The sequence below is a fragment of the Rhinatrema bivittatum genome, chromosome 4, assembly GCF_901001135.1.
Source record: "Rhinatrema bivittatum chromosome 4, aRhiBiv1.1, whole genome shotgun sequence".
NCBI classification, from domain to species: domain Eukaryota; kingdom Metazoa; phylum Chordata; class Amphibia; order Gymnophiona; family Rhinatrematidae; genus Rhinatrema; species Rhinatrema bivittatum.
In genome coordinates this window covers 148,612,867-148,635,569 of record NC_042618.1, presented here as the reverse complement: position 1 = coordinate 148,635,569, position 22,703 = coordinate 148,612,867, and the positions used below count along the sequence as shown (strand labels likewise).

Here is a 22,703-nt window from a genome sequence, read left to right as displayed (position 1 = left end):
CTCAGCAAGCGTGCTGACAAAAGGAGAGAGGTGAAGCCTGGAGCCACCACTAGTAAGGAGAAATGCTGTTGAAGTGGGGGGTGGGAGGAAGAGGGAGAAAGGAACATGCTAGGGTTGGGAGTAGATAGGGAGGCTGCTGAGTGGGTGAGTGGAAAAATCTGCATATTATTGGGGATCCAAATGAAGAAAACAGGAAACAACATAAATACTTGCAAGTCAGATGCAAAGCATTGATAAGGAAGGCAAAGAGAATTTGAAAAGCTTGCCGTGGAAGCAAAAATTCATAATAAAAACTTTTTCAGGTACATTCGAGCCTGTGAGGGAGCCAGTTGGACCATTAGATGATCAAGGGGTAAAAGGGCACTTAGGGATGACAAAGCCATAGCAGAGAGACTAAATTCTTTGCTTCGGTATTCACTGAGGAAGATGTAAGAGAGATACTCATGCCAGAAATGATATTCAAAGGTGGTGATTCAGAGGAAATGAAACAAATCTCAGTGAACCTGGAAGATGTACCTAGGGCACTTTGACAAACTAAAGAGTAGCAATCACCTGGACCAGATGGTATACATCCCAGAGTGCTGAAAGGACTGAGAAATGAAATTGCAGACCTGTTATTGGTAATTTGTAAACTATCAGTAACATCATCTATAGTACTTGAAGACTGGAGGATTGTAAATGTGTCGCCAATTTTTAAAAAGGGTCAAAGGGTGATCCAGGAAACTATAGACCAGTGAGTCTGATATCTGTGCCAGGCAAAATAAAAGAAACTATTATAAAGAACAAAATTGCTGAGCGTTTAGATAAGCATAGTTTAATGGGACAAAGCCAACATGGATTTAGCCAAGGGAAGACTTGTCTCACAAATTTGCTACATTTTTTTGAGGGCATAAATAAATATCTGAATAATGGTGAGCCAGTTGATTTAGTGTATGGATTTCCAGAAAGCATTTGATAAAGTTCCTCACAAGAGGACTTCTTAGGAAATTAAAAAATCATGGGATGGGGGAAGTGTCCCGTTGTGCATTGCCACCTGGTTAAAAAGATAGAAAACAGAGAGTAGGGCTAAATGGTAAATGTTCCCAATGGAAAAAGGTGAATAAAGGACTGCCTCAGGGATTTGTTCAGTGACCACTGCTTTTTAATATATTTATAAACAACCTGGAAATGGGAACAATAAGTAAAGTGATTAAATTTTCCGATGACACAAAATTATTCAGTTGTTAGATCGCAAGAAGATTGTGAGAAATTGCTGGAGGACATTGCAAAACTGGGAGATTGGGCATACAAATGAAATTTAATGTGGAAAAGTACAAAGTGATGCACTTTGGGAAGAGTAACCCATAATGCAAAGTTTCATTTTAGGAGTTGCCACTCAGGAAAAGGATCTAGGTGTCATTGTTGAAAATATGTTGAAATCTTCTCAGTGTGCAGTAGCAGCCAAGAAAGCAAATAGAATGCTAGGGATTATTAGGAAAGGAATGGAGAATAAAACAGAGAATATCATAAAGCCTCTGTATTGCTCCATGATTTGACCTCCTCTTGAGTATTGTGTGCAGTTCTGGTCACCACATCTAAAAAAAAAAATTATAGCAGAAATAGAAAAGGTGCAGAGAAAGATGACCAAAATGATAACTGGGATGGAACAATTCCCCTATTAAGAAAGGCTAAAGAAGTTAGAACTCTTCAGCATGGAGAAGAGAATTTCTGAGGGGAGATATGGTAAGAGTTCTATAAAATGAGTGGAATGTAACCAGTAAATGTTAATCAGTTAATTACTCTTTCAAAAAAATACAAAGACCAGGGGACACACAATGAAGTTACTAGGTCATACATTTAAAGCTAATAAGAGAAAATATATTTTTTTCTGAACGCATAATTAAGCTCTGGAATTCGTTGCCAGTGCATGTGGTGAAAACTATTTGTGTAGCTGTGTTTAAAAAAGGTTTGGACAAGTTCCTGGAGGAAAAGTCCATTATAAGGTAGAGTTGCAGAAATGCACTGTTTATTCTTGGGATAAACAACTTGGACTCTATCTGCCCTTTGGGTTCCTGCCAGGTACTTGTGACCTGGCTTGGCCATTGTTGGAAACAGGATACAGGGCTTGATAGACCTTTGGTCTGATCCAGTAGGGCAAGCCTTATGTTTTTATTGTCCTGGCTTCTTTCCTCCAAAATAAACTGGTATTTACCCAGAAAAATGTCACATTTTTCTCCTGGTTTTTGTTTTTCTCATAATAAACCCTGATAAATTCCCAGGAAAAATTAAAATAAAACACAAAAATGAAGGTCCCTAATTATAATATATCCTATTTGCTTGAGGTAATTTCTGGGGTTATCTTTCTCTTTTTAGGGTTTAGATTAAGATTTAATCATCCTTTTTGAGTTAAGTTGTGTTAAAATACAGACCATCCTAGGAGGCTCACAAATTATTTCTCAGCACTTTATGTACATGTATTGATTCTCTATCCTTAGAAGCTACTAGCTTACCTTCTGTTTTTTTGTAACATTCTTTTCGGTGAGTAATATTCAGGGGGCAAGGGGAGGGGGAAAGCAGGAAGATGGAAAAATATATTCTGTTAACTTTGATTTAGATTTGAATCATTTGCTTCCCCTTTCATTTTCCTTTCTTTCCCTTCAAGTCAAGAAATGTATGTTAGTCATTAAGGTCAGAAAATCCAGATCCATTTGTTAGTAATTACGACCTCCTAATCGTATTAGGCTCTTGTGCATGACTTTTTCTCATATTCCAGTACTGAGTGAGATCCTTGCTACTAAATTGCTGTGGAGGATGTTATAGTACAATTGAATTGTTTTGTTTTTGTTCATTTTATAAACTACTATGGAGCTTGGAATAGAACATTTTTTTTGTTATAGTGGCTGTTTTTGTGAATAATCCATTTTAAAGTGGTAAAAATAAAAAAAACACATAGTAGTAATTGCATGACAATTTACAGTATTTGCACAGTGTATATGAATGCAAATATAACACCGTGGATTCAATTTAAAAAAATTATATAAACTTGTTTTTCCTTTTCTTGGTATTTGATGTAGTAGAGCATTAATGGAGGGATATGAGCAGCCAGGCTAGAGCAGATGGCGTTCTTCTGCCAACTCAGTTGTGAAGTTTCTCTGTTAACTGAGTGGTAGAATCCCTGATGTGCAGTCAGAAGTTGTAAATTCCAATCCCAAAGTCCAAAACTGGATGATGATTGTTTTTACTATGGAGTGCTTTAGTGGGTGTTGACCCCTATGTTAGTGTGTGTGGGGGTTTTTTTTTTTTCATTATTAGCTTTTAAAATTACTTTTCTGGACTTCAAAACTTTTGTTCAGCTGGTCATCCTAGTCAGCTTCAGCATCTCTCTTTTTCTGCAGTTCTCCCTTGCTCTTCCTCTTCTTTCCTTCCAACCCACCTTTCAGAATGGAGATTTGTTTTGCACTGACAAAGAGCTGTTTTGTGTAGCTTTTTCCTCCATCATTCGGTGTGCATAGCACATTTCTCACTGTGGGCCTACTTCCTTTAGTCAGGTGCGAAGAAATACGCACCATTTAGTCAAGAAAGATGAAACCCTTTGACATTATATATGAGACATTAAATAAATAAATAAATAAATAAATAAATAAATAAAACATGGCTATCACTACTACAGCAGCTGCTCAATATGTTTCCTCCTAGAATCAGCCTTCCCACTGAAGACTGGCTAGTTTGAAGTGCAAGAACTGGACACCATACATGAACCTGGGGCACCTACAGAGCTTCAGGCCAGTTCCCAAATAGCATATGTTTCATCTCTTTGTATATAATTTGCTACGTTTCTATGTTGGTCAGTGCCAGTCTTGCTCCGAAAAACCATATTTGTGCTGCCGTTTAAAGACATTTAATGAATGATAAGAACATAAGAACATGCCATACTGGGTTAGACCAAGGGTCCATCAAGCCTAGCATCCTGTTTCCAACATTGGCCAATCCAGGTCATAAGAACCTGGCTAATACCCAAAAACTGTCTATTCCATGTTACAGTTGTTAGTAATAGCAGTGGCTATTTTCTTTTTTTTCAATTCTTTATTTATTGTTTCAAATTATTACAACAAATAAATTATCAGGATTAACTGTGTCAAATTGTACCAAGACAATTACATACTCAGATACCTTCCTATCTTCAATTATATCATAAGGAAAAAAAGAAGTGAACATTCTTATATAATTGAATGATATTAACAAGTAAAATAGCATTATCTAGATCCTCTCTAAAACTTTTTCTATACCAGTCATTAATTTTCAAGAAGGTTCTTCAAATCTATTGGATCTAAAAATAGGTAATTGCAGCCATTTAATTTTATACTACATTTGCATGGATACATCAACTTAAAACAGCCTCCTTTTTCTAGTACTTTCTCTCTATATCGGAGGAAATATTTTTCTACGAACCTGTGTAATTTTAATGAGGTCAGGAAAAATCCAGACCTTCTGGCCATAGAAAGTACTTGTTCTATTCCGGAAAAAGGATCTCATGATGTTATCTTTATCCGTTGAGAAGGCTAATTGGACCAATAGAGTTCCCCTTGTATTTACATCCAACTCAACTTGAGATTTCTGGAGTAATTCCGATATATCTATAGATCTACTAACATTCTCCAATTCTTTATCACTTGATTCTTTTCATACCTGATCTTTCTCATATTTCTTATCTCCTAGGTAGAATGCTCTTACTATAACAGGTAGACATTTCTCTGACATTTTTAATATTTGTAGTAAATAACTCCTAAATAATTCAATAGGATTTATTTTCTTTATGATTGGAAAATTATTAACTCTAATATTTAATGATCTTACCAAATTTTCCAACTTTTCCAATCTTTTACTTACTTCTTCCCCCTCGAGAATCTACTCACTTTGAATTTTTTCTACCTGAGTAATTTTCTTTTCTATTTTATCTACTTCCTCGGTCAATTTGTTTATAGACAAGTCTAATTTCACCAAACCATTCCATAAACTTTCCATAGTTATATTATTTAGTTTAGGCATTAAAATATTAGATTTTATAACCACTTCTATATTCTGTTGATTATCTTTTGATGAGTTGCTCATCTCTGGTGTACTTGACTCAATGGGAGACACAATTGGACTTTGTAATAAACTCAAACGCGCATTCTCATTCGACTTATAATATATTGTATGCAAATCGTTAAGATGACTTCCTTTTTCTCCTTGTATCTCCAAAAGACTGTATTCACCCTCCTGACTTACCCCTGATTTTTCTTGGGCCTCAAGGCCCTCTTTCCCAGGGGAAGCTGGTGGAGCCGGTGCCCCTGGGCTCAAAGATATTTCATTGACCTGAGGGGAGGCACCTCGTTCTAGTGGCTCTCCTACCGTGATCTGCCCTGCTGGGGAATTTTCGGGTTCTAGCCAATCTAATACTGTTTTTTGTCTAGCTTCTGCTACTACCACTTCACTAGGAGGCCTTAATTTGGCCTTCCTTTTTGTGTGTGGCATTCTAGGAAATCTATATATAACACCAGTATTTAAGATTATAATGCTATGACTTTAGTAAATTAATAAGTAAAGAAAATTATCACTTCTAAGGGGCTGAGAGAGAAAATACATAAGATAATACTAAAGAAAATAAAAATATAAAGCCCGGCAAAGCCCTGCTAGCCGCGCGCCGGCTCTGCTGTGCGCCGCAGCAATGCAGTAATTTATGTTCAAGCAATTTTTATTGAGTTTATAAAACAAATAAACAAATACAACGTTGAGGAAGGCATGTTCCTGAACCAACCTCCGTTCCAATATCTTAAAGATTAAGTTATAATTGTATTCCCCCCAATCTTCTCCCCCAATATTTGTCCCTCCCTTCCTGCAACCATGCTGTAATTTAAAGTCCAAGTCTAGGTCCCACCTCCTCCTGGAAACACCCCCCTCAGACAGGAAATGCTAGCGAGAGATGTAAAAAACCAGACCGTCGGGGCAAGCCACCACTTACCCCCAGGATTCGCTTCAGGTAATGTGAAAACGCTGCGGCTCTCCTCCCGACCAGCAGTGGCTATTTTCTAAGTCAACTTAATAGCAGGTAATGGACTTCTCCTCCAAGAACTTATCCAATCCTTTTTTAAAGACAGCTACACTAACTGCACTAACCACTTCCTCTGGCAACAAATTCCAGAGTTTAATTGTGCGTTGAGTGAAAAAGAACTTTCTCCGATTAATTTTAAATGTGCCACATGCTAACTTCATGGAGTGCCCCCTAGTCTTTCTATTATCTGAAAGAGTAAATAACTGATTCACCTCTACCCGTTCTAGACCTCTCATGATTTTAAACACCTCTATCATATCCCCCCTCAGTCGTCTCTTCTCGAAGCTGAAAAGTCCTAACCTCTTTAGTCTTTCCTCATAGGGGAGCTGTTCCATTCCCCTTATCATTTTGGTAGCCCTTCTCTGTACCTTCTCCATCGCAATTATATCTTTTTTGAGATGCGGCGACCAGAATTGTACACAGTATTCAAGGTACGGTCTCACCAGGGAGCGATATAGAGGCATTATGACATTTTCCGTTTTATTCACCATTCCCTTTTCTAATAATTCCCAACATTGTTTGCTTTTTTGACTGCCGCAGCACACTGAACCGACGATTTCAATATGTTAACCACTATGACGCCTAGATCTCTTTCTTGGGTAGAGGTACTTAATATGGAACCTAACATTGTGTAACTATAGCATGGGTTATTTTTCCCTATATGCATCACCTTGCACTTATCCACATTAAATTTCATCTGCCATTTTGATGCCCAATTTTCCAGTCTCAGAAGGTCTTCCTGCAATTTATCACAATCTGCTTGTGATTTAACTACTCTGAACAATTTTGTATCATCTGCAAATTTGATTACCTCACTCGTCGTATTTCTTTCCAGATCATTTATAAATATATTGAAAAGTAAGGGTCCCAATACAGATCCTTGAGGCACTCCACTGCCCACTCCCTTCCACTGAGAAAATTGTCCATTTAATCCTACTCCCTGTTTCCTGTCTTTTAACCAGTTTGTAATCCACGAAAGGACATCGCCACCTATCCCATGACTTTTTACTTTTCCTAGAAGCCTCTCATGAGGAACTTTGTCAAACGCCTTCTGAAAATCCAAGTACACTACATCTACCGGTTCACCTTTATCCACATGTTTTTTAACTCCTTCAAAAAGGTTAAGCAGATTTGTGAGGCAAGACTTGCCTTGGGTAAAGCCATGCTGACTTTGTTCCATTAAAACATGTCTTTCTATATGTTCTGAGATTTTGATGTTTAGAACACTTTCCACTATTTTTCCTGGCACTGAAGTCAGGCTAACCGGTCTGTAGTTTCCCAGATCGCCCCTGGAGCCCTTTTTAAATATTGGGGTTACATTAGCTATCCTCCAGTCTTCAGGTACAATGGAAGATTTTTATGATAGGTTATAAATGTTTACTAATATGTCTGAAATTTCAGTTTTTAGTTCCTTCGGAACTCTGGGGTGTATACCATCCGGTCCAGGTGATTTACTACTCTTCAGTTTGTCAATCAGGTCTACCACATCTTCTAGGTTCACCGTGATTTGGTTCAGTCCATCTGAATCATTACCCATGAAAACCTTCTCCAGTATGGTACCTCCCCAACATCCTCTTCAGTAAACACCGAAGCAAAGAAATCATTTAATCTTTCCGCGATGGCCTTATCTTCTCTTATTGCCCCTTTAAACCCCTCTATCATCTAACGGTCCAACTGACACTCTCACAGGCTTTCTGCTTCGGACATATTTAAAAATGTTTTTACTGTGAGTTTTTGCCTCTACGGCTAACTTCTTTTCAAATTCTCTCTTAGCCTGTCTTATCAATGTCTTACATTTAACTTGCCAACACTTATGCATTATCCTATTTTCTTCTGTTGGATCCTTCTTCCAATTTTTGAATGAAGATCTTTTGGCTTAAATAGCTTCTTTCATCTCCCCTTTTAACCATGCTGGTAATCGTTTTGCCTTCTTTCCATCTTTTTTAATGTGTGGAATAGATCTGGACTGTGCCTTTTGCACACTTTTTACCTTTGTAGCTGCTCCTTTCAGTTTTTTTCTAAAAATTTTTCTCATTTTATCAAAGTTTCCCTTTTGAAAGTTTAGCACAAGAGCCGTGGATTTGCTTACTGTCCCCCTTCCAGTCATTAATTCAAATTTGATCATATTATGATCATTATTGCCAAGCAGACCCACCACCGTTACCTGTTTCACCAAATCCTGTGCTCCACTGAGAATTAGATCTAAAATTGCTCCCTCTCTTGTCTGTTCCTGAACAAATTGCTCCATAAAAATGTCATTTATTCCATCCAGGAACTTTATATCTCTAGCATGTACCAATGATACATTTACCCAGTCAATATTAGGGTATTTGAAGTCTCCCATTATTACCACACTACTAATTTGGTTAGCTTCCCTAATTTCTCTTAGCATTTCACTGTCAGTCTCATCATCTTGACTAGGTGGACAGTAGTAAATTCCTATCACTATAGTCTTCCCCGACACACAAGGGATTTCTACCCATAAAGATTCAATTGTGCATTTAGTCTCATGCAGGATGTTTATCCTGTTGGACTCAATGCCATCCCTGACATAAAGCGCCACACCGCCTCCTGGGTGCTCCTCTGTCATTGCGATATAATTTGTACCCTGGAATAGCACTGTCCCATTGGTTGTCCTCCTTCCACCATGTCTCTGAGATGCCAATTAAGTCTATGTCATCATTCACTGCTATACATTCTAATTCTCCCATCTTACTACTTAGACTTCTGGCATTAGCATACAAACATTTCAAAGTTTGTTTTTTGTTTGTATTTTCATTCTGCTTTTTAATTGATAGGGATAAGTTAGAATTTTTTAGCTCAGGTGAGTTTTTAGTTACAGGCACTTGGACTACTTTTCTTATTATTGGAACCTCACTGTCGGGATGCCCTGATTCTAATGTATCTTTATTATCCTTTGAAGATACCTCTCTCCGAACCATGCGCTGCTGAGTGACTGTCGGCTTTCCCCTTTGTTTTAGTTTAAAAGCTGCATCCGTAGGATGTACTTTCAGTATCCCACCAAAAATCATACCTTAACCTTAATTGAAGACAAATTACAATTTAAAAAAAAAAACAAAACAAAACAAAAAACACATTTTCTCATTGGATACAGACTGCAATTTGTATGGGCAGAAATGTGTTATGCACATAAAATGGCATTCTGATCATTGCCAGCCTCTGTGTATGTAAAAGTATGTATGTGCATTGTTGCACAGGCTCTTATACTAGTACAGGCGTGGCCTGTCCTCAAGAGTCAGGATATCTACGACTATAGGTTTGTGTAAGGTGGAGGCAGTGCATGCATATTCATTGTGGGTATCCTGAAAACCTAGCCTGTTTGTGGCTCTTGAGAACTGGAGTTGGTTACCCTGTACTAATATTTATTAGTTTCACACTTTTATGGAGTAAAACGTTATGCAGATTTTATTGTGGCCACACTTGTTGCACACTAGCAATAAAGCAAATGTTAAAACAGAAAGAAAGGAAAAGGAGCATGTTGATATTTTTTAGTAATTCATTTGCTAATACTGGTACTCAAAGTATCTATCTGATGAAACATGACAAGCAGCCTCAATGAGTAGCACAGATATAGATCATAGGATATGTGTTGACTGAGGAATGTCTGAATTTTCTAGAAAATGCTTGTAAGCATGCCCAATTGGGAACCTACATAATAAATCATTAGCCATTCCATTTTGAATTTTATCTTTTTTCTGAGAAGCAGCATTTCAAGATCTGTTTGCATTTTTTTTTTCTGCACCAAGAACAACTTTTTTACTGACTTTTCCTCATCTTCTGTTTTATCCTCTTTAGTATTCTTAACCTTTTGGCCGTTTTCCAATTTTTTTATTATTGTCACATTTACTATTGTTTGTTAATCACAGGAGGTTGGTTGTTTTACTGACACACACTAGGCTAGGCATGTGGTTGTTATGTTAAGTGCTGTCACCCCCCTGTTGAGGCTATTGTAGGCTTACATTGTCTTATTCTTTGGGTCTTACCATCCCATATTTAAACATTCAGGCCATCTTCTATTCTATTCTCCATTTGTCATTCTTTTCTGCAAAAACTGAATTAACGTGTTACAATAAAATCGCAACAGCAATATTTACAAAATATCATTTACAAAATCTAATACTTAATACAATAATTCAAATAAAAGTTCCAATAAAATATATTAATACAATGGTGTAGTGAAAGCATAACCTACTACAGTCGAGATAATACCCTAATATCTAGTCCCTCCTGGTGACTCCCTTTGGTAATGATCCTTTCCCATAGCAGGCTGCTTTTCTGTGATGCCAGTGAGAGGGGCAGGGCCAGGGCTCACCTGGCAACAGGAAAGAGATCATCCAGAAGGTGTCTGGCTCTCTACCTTCATCTGGTGAGAAAGATGTGAAAACTACTCACCCTTGAGGGCACAAATTACTCCCAGCAGATGTTCCTTGTCCTCTTGTGGCAGGCTTCCTTTTCTGGATGGCCTGCAATGTCAGCGAGAGTGGCAGGGCCAGGACTCCACTGTTAGAGACAGAACAGCATCCAGGGTAAGGGCTACTTCACCGAACTCCAGCCCACTCAATCTATCTATTTTGATGCAACCTCTGCCGTGCACAGAACATGGTAACAAAAGATAAAATAGGTATAGGGCATTCCATTACTTACCACCAAATTTTCCATAAAGTCATCAAATCTACGAAAGCTGTTGTCCAAAAACATCCAATCTTCCCCTGCTCATTGATGATTGTATATTATCCCAGCTTTCTTGGAAGCTTGATACACCTGTACTAGAAGTGTAAAAGGTTTGACTGCCGCTATGTTTAGGTTATCCTAGCCTCTCTTGTAAGACTAATGCAGGTGTAGTGCTACTGTTAGGGTGGTAACTACTGCTCTGCACAGGTTACTCCAAGTAGTTATGGTTTTACCATGACAGCTTAATATAGACCTACCACCGCTGTTAAGGTTTAATGAAGCCTGATGCAATTGTGCCTCCATTCTGACCACTGGCCTTTTGTTGTCCCATCTTTGGGCGAGAGCAGTTTGGGCTTCTAGCTTGATGTACCAACCGCAGAACTAAAGCAGAGACAGGTACTGGGGGAGCATGGTGAAAGGTGCAGCCTGTTCATGTGACAGGCTCCTCTTTCTCTTGTTTCCCTGTCACACAGACTTCCTGATTAGAAAGGATTCCTATATAGAGGTAGGAGGAAGAGGAGGCAGCTGTGGCAACAGGGGGTGCAGCCCTTGCATTGTCCCCTTAGATCCCTGCTGCCTCTGGTTGATTGAGTTTAGCTATGTGGCTGGCTGCCTCTCCTGAATTGTTATTTCTGTGGTTGCTCTGCTACTGCTTTCTTGTTGTCATGGGAAAGAAAATGACATGGGGACTGAGAGATGTAGACTGAAAACAGGCGTCTAAGTGGCTAAGAGGTGTCAGAGTAAGAGAGGAGGGGTGTGGAGGGTTGTTTGACAGGGGGGATGGGCTGGGAAGTGTAGAGTAAAAGGTAGGGAGACAGAGGACTGGAAATGGGAGGAGAGGTGGGGTAAAGAAAATAAGAGGTTGGGAGATGGGTGAAGAGATAATGGGATGGAGGGCTAGGAAAGGGGGTGAGAAATGGAGAGATGAAAGAGAAATGAGATTTAGATATCTGACAGATGGACGGAGAAAATGGAAAGGAAAACCAGGAAAAGAGTTAGAAGACAAGGTAAAAGCAGTGAAGAGATTGGGGGGGTGGGGGTGGAGAGAAATAGTGGAATCGTTAAACAACCAAGGTAAAGAACAACCAAATGTAAGTGAAGTATATTCTGTAAATTCTTGAATTTTTTCCAACATTGAGCGTATGTGAGATATTTCGGTCTCTTGAAAGGGATACAGTAGTCGTGAAAGATTGAAAACCACAGCTGTAATATAACCATATCACAGGCATACCCCATCTGTTTCTTGGCACTAGTGACATGCTGTTGTCTTTGTAGCATTGTCACTAGACTGCTTAGCAAAAGTTAATGGGTAACTGCAACATTTCTGTAAGTGAAAAATATATTTTGTGGTATTCCACAGCAGAATTTTGGACTCCTTACTACAAAGACCCCTCTGCTGGTGTTCCAACCTGGAGTTTTGTGCCAGGACAGGCCCCTGTGAAGAAACTGTAGAAAGGCCTGACAAACCAGCATATGAAGTTTGAGGGCTTGCAGTCTGCCAAAAAACACTATATATCCATAACAGTATTTCTAAAAAAAAACAAAAAACCAAAACAAACAAAAAAACCCCATAACTAATTTAGTAGTATTTCAGATAAAAAATATTTGATGCAAAACCTACTTAAAATTGTGGTAATTTAATTCAGAATTGATACACTATAAGACCATTGTTTCCAGGTATGCCTGATATTTTCATATATGCAAATATGTATAAAGTATATTATATACTATTCATAGACTCATTGAAATATTATGCAAATATATTTTTGCACTCAATGAGACTAAAAACCTTAATAAAGATAATCCGAGTTAATCCATTTCTCACCCTGTATCTATATTAAATGCTTTAGTGGTGTTGGGAATTGGGGCCTAACAAACATAATAAATCTTGCTAATGAAATGTGTTTAAAAAAAAAAAATCTAAATCTAATTTTCTCTCTTTTCCCTCTTCCATTTTACAGAGAATGCAGATTCCATTGACCTTAAGCCGTTTTTTGACCAAAATTTTTCACACATATATTACGTCTTCTTTGAAAATTTTGTGATCATTGAAACAGGCCTTAAACAAAAAGGTAAGAATGAATCATAAGACTGAACACATGAAGCTTTTTATTGTAAAGAATCTACAGCTGTAAGATGAATAACAACTATGGTATACAGTATCTTGATTACCCACACCTCAGGCCTTACTTGAATCTTCCAAGTCAACTAGTTTAGCTGTGCTATTAATTGATGTTTTTTTGTAATAACTGATGCAGAAGTCATGCAGGGAATGGCTAGCTTTACATGCCTCAGGTAAGAATGTAAACCCTCTGGGAATAGGGAATTCTAGGACAAGCAGGATGGTAGTCCTTACACATGGATGACATCAGATGGAGCCTGGCACGAAAAACATGCCCAGCATGTCACTATCTGCGCAGCCATATGGGGTCCCCCTTCAGTCTCTTTCTTTCTGCGGTGCTGTTGCCTTGCAGTTGTGGAGCTCTACTCTGTTTTTCAGCATTTTTTTCTTTGGTTTTTGCAATTTTTCATCACATCCGTGCCGGGGTCCCTCTTCACCAACCCCCCCTTAGTTAGTAGAGCGGCACGGGAAATCTTTTTTCTTCTATGCAGTAGGTTCTGGAGGTTTTTGGAGTCAGTGTCTGTCCTGCACTGACCGCTAGCTGGCCTGAAGCATGGCTTCCTCCGGTTTCCGTCAGTGTCCCCAGTTCCCGCGGACCATGTCTCTGACTGATCTGCATGAAGTTTGTGTTCTTTGCCTGGGGGCATTGCATGATGTCCGGGATTGCCAGCTCTGTGACCAGATGACCCCTAAAGGTCGTTGGGTATGTTTGGATAAAATGGAGAAACTTTTTGGCGCCAAGAAATCAGGGCTGTCCGCGCCGGCATCCGGCGCATGGCGCATCAATTCCACAAGTTCAAGGGGAGCCTTTGGACACCAAGCCATCGATGTCCACCCCACCACCGGGTCCCTCTTGGGAGAGGGGCACCGAGGATCGACTGCTATCAGTGTCACATTCCAGGATGTCTGATTCCTCACCCTCTTTGGTGCAGGGGAAAGACTGGGCTGAGCACCATGGCAGATTGAGGAAACACAGTCACCAGTCACCATCAGAGCATGGCACCGGTTCTGGGAAGGCACTGGCTTTGGCCGTGTTGCCCCTGAAGTGGTGATGAGGCTACACCCTTGATTGAACCTGGGAGTCTGAGGCACTCCCACTGATGCCCATGTTTGTGCTGGGCACCGATCCCCCTTGTTTTGAGTGTGATCTGGTGGTGCCTGCTCCTCCAACCACCTTGCCTTCAGCGACCTTTGAGAGAGAGCTGGATCGCAGGATTCAGTTGGCGGTGCTCAGATTCCTCAGGGGCATCAAACCGCCGGCCCCATCAATGCCACCGATGCCGGAGCCTACTCCCTCGATCCTAGCACTGCTGCTGGAGCGCCTCGATGTATTGCTGGGCGTCTTCCCTATGCAGCCGGTGCCCGAAGGCCCCTCGATGCCCTGGCAGCCATCAATGCCTCCCCCCTCTGGGGTTGTACCCATTGCTGCTTCTTCCGAGGAAGAAGGCTCTGCGTTTCCAGGGTCATCGGGGCCTTTGGTGCGCCAGGTGCCTTGGTTCCGTTGATGCTATTGATGCCCTCTGTTGTGAAAAAACAAAAGCAAGACTGATGCCTTGGAAAGAGAATTTATTAAATACAATTGCGCCTGATTCCGGCCAAGTTTCGCCTTTTCGGCTGCATCAGGGTCTGTGAAAAATAATAATTCAACATTTATTTACATATATATTAACGTCGTTAAGAACAAATTAAAAACAATTCAAAATTTAAAATTCAATTTAAAATTAAAACTAAAATTTAAACCCCTAGTACATAATCAAAAGATCCAGTATTCATATAGTGTCACAAGAAAAGAAGAGAAGACAACGTAACACATGTATTTGATAGCAGCAACGAAGATCATACAGCACATATAGTTCAAAGGCAAAAATAAATGTAATACAAAATTTAAAATTTAAGTGCAACATTCACCTTACAATTGCATACTCTACAAATATGACACCATTCACATTTGTATAAAGGCTAAAAGGCAAAATAAATGTATGGATTAGGTATTTCTTAAAAAAAACAAACAGCCCGCCCAGTATTCAATCCAAAGAGTGAAGATATTAAATCCAAAAATTAAAAATTACTTAAAATGAAACCCAACTCTGCAGGGTGGCAGGCGGGTTTCATGAGGACTAACATCCTGCTGACCTAGGAGAAAAGCACGTTTGCTTACCGTAAACTGTGTGTTCCATAGATAGCAGCTGAATTAGCCATGCTGTCTGGGTACGTCCTCTGTGCCACTAGGTGGTGGAGCTCTCTAAGATCACCAAAGTCTTACAGCGAGGTGCTCCCTCTTGTATCTTCCCACGGTTGCCTGAGGCTCCTCAGTCTGTTTTTTTCTGCGCGACTGATCGCATGTGGAGCTCTCTCCTGAGAGAAATCTTTGTGTTTGTGAGGTAAAAACTATCCCAAAAAACATCAAAACCACAGGGAGAGGCTATACCATTCAGGATGCATCCCGATCCAATCCTTGCTAACTCGGTTTGTTAGCAAAAGCGGGCAGGCTAAATATCCGGCTGGGAAGACGTCACTCGAGGGGGAACGCCCTCGAGGTTCCCTCCATGACGTAGTTAAAAGAAGTGGGTGGCGTGCGCGCGCGCACCCTAGGAAGCCTTCAGGAAATTGGCAAACACCGTCGCTGTTGCCAATCCGGGGACGCCGGAGAGAGCGGCATGAGGACGAGGCAGCAGCCATCTTCCCAAGGTTAGTGGAGAGGGAAGGAAGAAAGGTGAGGCACAGAGGTCGAAGCCGTCTGAGACCGGGTGCAACAAGTGTTTAGAAAGCAAGTTAAGGCTCTTTTAAAGAGGCATTTGAATGATGGCTATTATGTTTTTATCTGTTTTTCATTGTATATATTAAGTGCCCTGGTTTTCATTGTCCATGTTTATTAATTTAATGTATATGTCAATTGTGAGCCAATTTGAAGGTGCAGCATAAAAGATTTTAAATAAATGTATCTCTCCATGGCCTTTAATAGGTCGCATAATAAAAAATAGAGAAGGACAAAGCACAAGTAGCTTTATGGTATGCAGATCTAATGAGGTTAAAGATCAATCTCCCTTTAAAGTTTTTTCAGGAATCAAAGGTCTTCTACATCAGGGACCAATTTTAATGGAGAACCTTTCTCCATTCCGTCTTACAGCATGGCTATTGAGAAATCAAGATTAGTCAAAAAGGGTTATTCTCCATCTGTGAAAATTATCCACATCATTGGCCTATATTCGTATTTGGTGTAATTTTGAAATGCATTCGTTCATCTCACTTAAGCATGCAGACATTGCAACTATTTTTTAACCTTTCTATGAAAGGGTTTATTTAGCACACAATTCATTGAAGGTGCAGTTAGCTGCAATTTCATATTACCGAGGTAGAATCGGGGGGGCAGTCTTTATTGCTTCCCATCCTGGTTTTGAAGGTTCTTGTATTGGCACCTTTTGGGCCAATTAAAGAAGCTACAATAAAAGATCTCATATTAAAAATTGTTTTTCTAGTGTCGATGACTTCAGCCAGATGTATTTCTGAAATTCAGGCCTTATTGTGTAGAGATCTGATTTTAAATTTCACTGCAGATAGAGTAACAATTAGACCAGTTCCATCTTTTCCAAAAGTGATTTTCGCTTTTCTTGTAAATCAGTCATTTGATCTGCATTCTCTAAAGAGGATTGTGTGGGGGGAAAAAATGTCCCTAAAATATTTAAATGTTTGCACAATTCTGCTTAGATATTTAGAAGCAACAAATGCACTTTGAAAATCAGATAAATTGTTCATTTTATGCTCAATTTTTGAAAGGGACGTGTGGGCATCCATGTGCGTGTGGTTCTCAGCACGTGCACATGGATGCATTGAGACGCTGTAGCGCCATGTTTGAATCCTTTTAGAGACGGGTATTGCTGTCCGGGATTGGTGGATATTTTCTCTATATGAACTTAGAAAATTCCCCTGAAGAAGACTGATGTTCAGTTGAAACATGAATCATGTTGGGAGCAGTTTTGAATAATCTAGCTTGATGGCATAAGAGATCTATTTCCTTGGGCTAAGTACTTTATTTGGTGATATTTGGTGGGATATCTTGAGTGAAGAGGCGTTTACAAGTATAGGTTAGAATTATGGACAGAATAAAGCATATTTTGTTAAGTAAATAAAAACAAGTGACAAATGATTAGATGAAAAATGCTCTAAAGGCTGAATACGGCCTGCGGCCCATTGCGTGGCGAGAGGCTGCAGATTAAAGATTTGTAGAGCTTTTACTTATGATATTGTCATTTGTCTAAATATAAAAATTTCTTTCAACTATTTGTGGATATTTGGATTAGATCTTATTTCCCTCTCGTTTTGTGCCTATTTAGTGAGTAATTTGAGAGGTGGTTGCTTCTAGCTTTTGTGCATTGATTTTATGACATACGTGCATCGTTACACATGTGTTATAAAATCCAATACCCATGCACGCTGTTCCACGAAAAGGGGAGGCTGCATCTAAGGCACCCATAGCTAGATGGATAAAGGAGACAAGTGTAGCATATATGTTAAAAGGAAAATGGGCTCTAGAAACTTATCAGAACCTATTCAACTAGAGCTTAGTCTTCCTCATGGGCAGAAGTTGGGGTTGCAAATCCAGCAGAGATTTGTAAGGCGGCCAAATGATGTACATATTATCTTCATTTGTGAAACATTGCAGCTGGGATGGCTTTGCAAAAGAAGATGCTTTTGGAGCTAGCATTCTTAAAGCAGGTTTAACATTCTTACATCAAGTCCATCATTCTGTCTGACAGTGGCCAGACTGGGTTACAAGTATCCATCAAATCCCCAATAGTTATTATCCCAGGACAAGCAGGATGCTAGTCCTCACATATGGGTGACATCAGTAATGGAGCCCTATGTACGGAAAAACTTCTTTCAAAGTTTCACTGAAACTTTTGACTGGCACCAGAGTGCCTACTGAGCATGCCCAGCATGCCATGATATTCCTGGCCACAGGGGTCTTCCTTCAGTCTTCTTTTTTCCGCGGAGCCGTTAGCCTCGCGGTTAATCTGGAGTCCTGAGGTGATTTTCACCGTCTACAAAACTTTTCAAAAGTTCGGAAAAAACTTCCACCACAAGGGTCTCCGTTCCGTTCCATCACGGTTTCAGTTTTTCCCCGAGTTTTCGTCTGTTCCATACCGAAATTTTTTCCTCACATTGCCGTCGACGGCTGTCTGGCAAAAATGGCCTCGGATTTTAAAAAATGCCCGAATTGTGCGAGAAACATGTCCATTACGGACCCGCACCAAGAATGTGTTCTTTGCCTCGGCGAAAAACATGACGTGAAGTCTTGTCCTTTATGTGCCGAAATGACATCGAAGGGACGTCGCTCTGGATGGAGAAGATGGAGCATCTCTTCAAGATTCAATTGCTTCCATCGGCATCGACGTCTGCCCAGTCATCGCCTGCAGGATCGATAAGGCAAGTTGTGCTGAAACGACATCCAGGTGAGTCAGGAGACGCTTCTACTCCCTCCCCCTCGCCATCGTCGAAGGCGTCCACCTCCGGCAGCGAAAAACATAAGGAGAAGCATCGGCATCGACGACAGCACGCCACCGAACTGGTGTCCGCTGAGCCATTGAAGGATGCGGCATCCTCCGCTAAGAAAGCTCGGACAAGTCCGGAGGTTCCAAGGCCTACGGTACCGGGGCGATCCCCACCGATATCGGTGCCGGGCACCATACCTCCTCAGGGCCCTGAGGGAGGTATCGGTATCGCTATTGCCGCCTCCCCCCATAGCTGCTCTGATTCCATCAGCTATGCAGGCGGAACTTGACGTGTATATCTGTCAAGCGGTGCAACAAGCGCTCCTCGATGCGGTACCATGCCAGCCATCGACACCAGCTCCGATGCCTTCTGATCCATCGCCATCGACGCCGCTACAGCCATTGATTCCGCATCCGATGCCTGCGATGCCTCGCCCGATGCCTTCACCGGTACCGCCGGTTACTCCATCGGTGCCACCTTCGAATTTCACGGTTCTTCAACCGCTGATGTCTAAACTGGATGCCCTACTCTATGCCATCTCGAGCAAACCCAGAGACATCCAAGAAGAACCAGTTCCAGGACCTTCAGGAGTTCCCAGGCCTCATCAGCCTCGTTCTCCACTACTTCCATCGATGCCCACACTGCCACCGAGAGTGCCAGTTATACCAAGGTCACCAAAAGACACGGGCACAGACACAGAGACGGAGTACTCCTCAGAAGAAGACATACTCTCTGAACCATCTTCTCCTGAGGACCGTAGGAAGTCTCCTCCTGAAGATTTATCCTTCTCAAATTTTGTGAAGGACATGGCGGACACCATCCCCTTCCAGTTACATGCAGAAGTGGATGCCAGGCAAAAGACACTGGAGGTCCTACAGTTTGTAGACCCTCCCAAAGAGATTTTGGCTGTGCCAGTACATGAAGTTTTACAAGAACTGTACAGAATATGGGAACACCCAGGTTCACTGGCAGCGGTCAATAAAAGGTCAGATGCCACTTACTTGGTCCAACCAATACCTGGATTTCAAAAAACCCAGTTACCTCACCAGTCAGTGGTCGTAGAGTCGGCCCAGAAGAAGGCCAAAAGATTGAAGTCTCATGCCTCTACACCACTGGGGAAAGACAACAGGTTCATGGACAACTTAGGCCGCAAGGTCTTCCAGGGTTCTATGTTGGTTTCTAGTATTGCATCGTACCAACTTTTTATGAACCAATACCAAAGAAATCTTTGGAAGCAAGTTCAGGATCTGGTACTTACCCTTCCTGATCAATATCAGGAACCATTCCATCAACTAGTGCATAAAGGCCTAGAAGCAGGCAAACATGAGGTAAGAGCCACCTACGACAGTTTTGAAACTGCAGCACGACTCTCAGCTTCTGGTATAACAGCACGTAGATGGGCCTGGCTTAAGGCATCTGATCTCCAGCCTGAAGTACAGGAAAGGCTAGCAGACCTTTCCTGTTTGGGGGATAACCTCTTTGGTAACAAAGTCAAAGAAGCAGTTGCGACTATTAAGGATCACACTGAGACGCTTAAGCAACTCTCTTTACTGTCTCAGGAGACTCAACCCCCGGTCAGAAGACCTCCTAGAAGAGATAATGCGCCCTTACTACCGCCAGCGCCAATACTATCCCCCATCAAACCGGACAAGACCTTCTCGCCCAGCTCAACGTCCACAAGCTAGGCAAAGGCCTGCAAGGCCCCAACCGCCTCCTCATCAGGTTTTTGAAAGAAATCAGAGAGCAGCAGCCACCCCACCAACCCACTTCCACACCTACCCGTAGGAGGTCGGGTAACCTATTTCCATCACACCTGGACCTCCATAACCACAGACCAATGGGTTCTTTCCATAATAGCTCTTGAACCTAGAGAAAAAACAATCCTGCCTTCTCATCCTACTCGACTTAACAGCAGCATTCGACACAGTGAACCATGATAGATCGTCTAACCGAGATCAGCATTAAAAACACCGCACTCAACTGGTTTTCATCTTTCCTCCAGAACAGGTTTTACAAAGTTAAGATCAACAGCAAAGAGTCACCACCTTTCAGATCCACACTTGGAGTCCTGCAAGGTTCTTCTTTATCTCCAACATTATTCAATATTTATCTTCTCCCTCTGTGTCAGCTCCTTTCCAAACTTAATCTAACACACTATGTTTATGCGGACGACGTCCAAATCCTCATCCCGATTAAAGATTCATTGTAAAACACCATACAATTCTGGAATTCCTGTCTTCTATCCATCAATAACCTCCTAGCAAATCTTAATTTGATACTCAACTCCAAGTTCCTTCTCATCACTCCAGATGGCAACTACACTTTATCCAACACACTCACGTTATCTCCTCCAGCCATTTCCCTCCAGGTCAGAAATCTTGGGGTCACCATGGATAATCTGCTGAACTACAAAAGTTTTATCAATAACACTGTAAAAGAATGTTTCTTTAAACTCCAAGTTTTAAAGAGGCTAAGACCCCTCCTATACTTCCAAGATTTCAGATATGTACTACAAGTAATCATATTCTCGAAAATAGATTACTGCAACTCTTTGCTGCTTGGTCTACCCGCAAACACTTTGAAACTGTTACAAATGTTACAAAATGCCACTGCGAGGATTCTAACTAAATCTAACAAAAGGGACCACATAACCCCCATTTTAAAGAACCTTCACTGGCTCCCAATCAAATATAGAATCCTTTACAAAACCCTATCAATCATCCACAAAGTCATCAATAACACCACCCCAATTGACCTCACGATCCCTTTACAGCTTCACACTACCTCCCGACCAATGAGACTAGCTCAGAGAGGCACTCTACAGGCCCATCCTCTCAAAACATCACTAAGTAGAAGAGCTGTTTCCACCGCTGGCCCTAAACTTTGGAACTCACTCCCACCAGACCTCAGGCTTGAACAATCGACACCCACCTTTAAAAAAAAGACTTAAGACCTGGTTGTTCAACCAAGCATTCTCTTAACCCAATAACTCTAGTTTGTGAACATCATGTTTGTCGACTTCAGGCCCCACAAAGTCAATCCCAGCGATTATACTCACTGATCCTCAAAATATTTTGCATTTAAATTGTATTCTCCTTGTTCATTGTAAGATATTATTTATTTCTTCCAAGTTTCAATTCACCTTGTTCATTGTAAGACATTATTCTATATACTGTCATTTAACTGTTGTAATGTAAACCGAAGTGATTAGTAACTCTGTTACCAGAACTTCGGTATATAAAACTGTTTAAATAAATAAATAAATAGCTCATGGTTACCGATTAGATTTTCTCACTGGTCCAAAAGAAAATCCACCACTCTCATCTTGGACAGTGAATCAACATTCCAAAATTCTTCAAGCAGAATTATCCACCCTTCTGAGAGCCAGGGCCATAGAACCAGTCCCCGGCCCTCAGCAGGGCAGAGGATTCTACTCCCGCTATTTCCTCATTCCAAAGAAAACAGGAGGCCTTCGTCCCATCCTAGACCTCAGAAATCTCAACAAATTTCTCAAAAAAGAAAAATTCAGGATGGTGTCGTTAGGCACTGTGCTACCTCTCCTTCAAAGAGGAGATTGGCTCTGCTCTCTGGATCTTCAAGACGCATACACTCACATTCCCATCTTTCCTCCTCATCGCCAGTATTTGCGATTCCAAGTCAAAAGTCAACATTTTCAATACAGAGTACTACCATTCGGCCTAGCCTCAGCACCTCAAGTGTTCACAAAGTGTCTGGCAGTAGCGGTAGCACAACTTCACAAACAAAAGGTGCATGTATTCCCTTATCTGGACGATTGGCTCATCAGGAGTCAGACACAAGAAGGAGCTCTCAATTCCCTCAAGCTCACAGTTAATTTGCTTCACTCTTTGGGATTTCTCATCAACTACCAAAAATCCCATCTCACCTACTACAATTCATAGGTGCAGATTTAAACACCGTCATAGCAAAAGCTTTTCTTCCAAGAGACCGTGCTCAAACACTCGTTCTCCTGACATACTCTCTCCGAAATCAATCTCAAGTTACAGCTCATCAGTGCCTCACCCTACTTGGACACATGGCCTCCACAGTTCACGTCACTCCCATGGCCAGATTGACCATGCGACTAATGCAATGGACACTCAAATCTCAGTGGATTCAAGCCATTCAACCATTATTCACTCCCATTCAAATAACGCAGGAACGGCGTTCCTCTCTCCTCTGGTGGACATCACTGAACAATTACTCTGCTTCACTCGATGGGGTTTCTCATCAATTACCAAAATTCCCATCTCATCTCGTCTCACCTACTTCAGTTCATCGGAACAAAATTGAACACCAACCTTTCAAGAG

General features: G+C 41.0%; 1 protein-coding gene across 6 annotated transcripts in view; it reads left to right on the top strand.

Moving 5' to 3' along the window:
* RALGAPA1 (Ral GTPase activating protein catalytic alpha subunit 1) overlaps positions 1-22,703 on the top strand; it is a 647,855-nt gene that overhangs the window by 24,544 nt on the left and 600,608 nt on the right. For all 6 annotated transcript variants that reach the window (XM_029598964.1, XM_029598967.1, XM_029598968.1 and 3 more), the window contains exon 2: positions 12,724-12,834. In XM_029598964.1, coding sequence (XP_029454824.1) covers positions 12,724-12,834 — 111 coding nt within the window. The remainder of the gene's footprint in view (positions 1-12,723; positions 12,835-22,703) is intronic.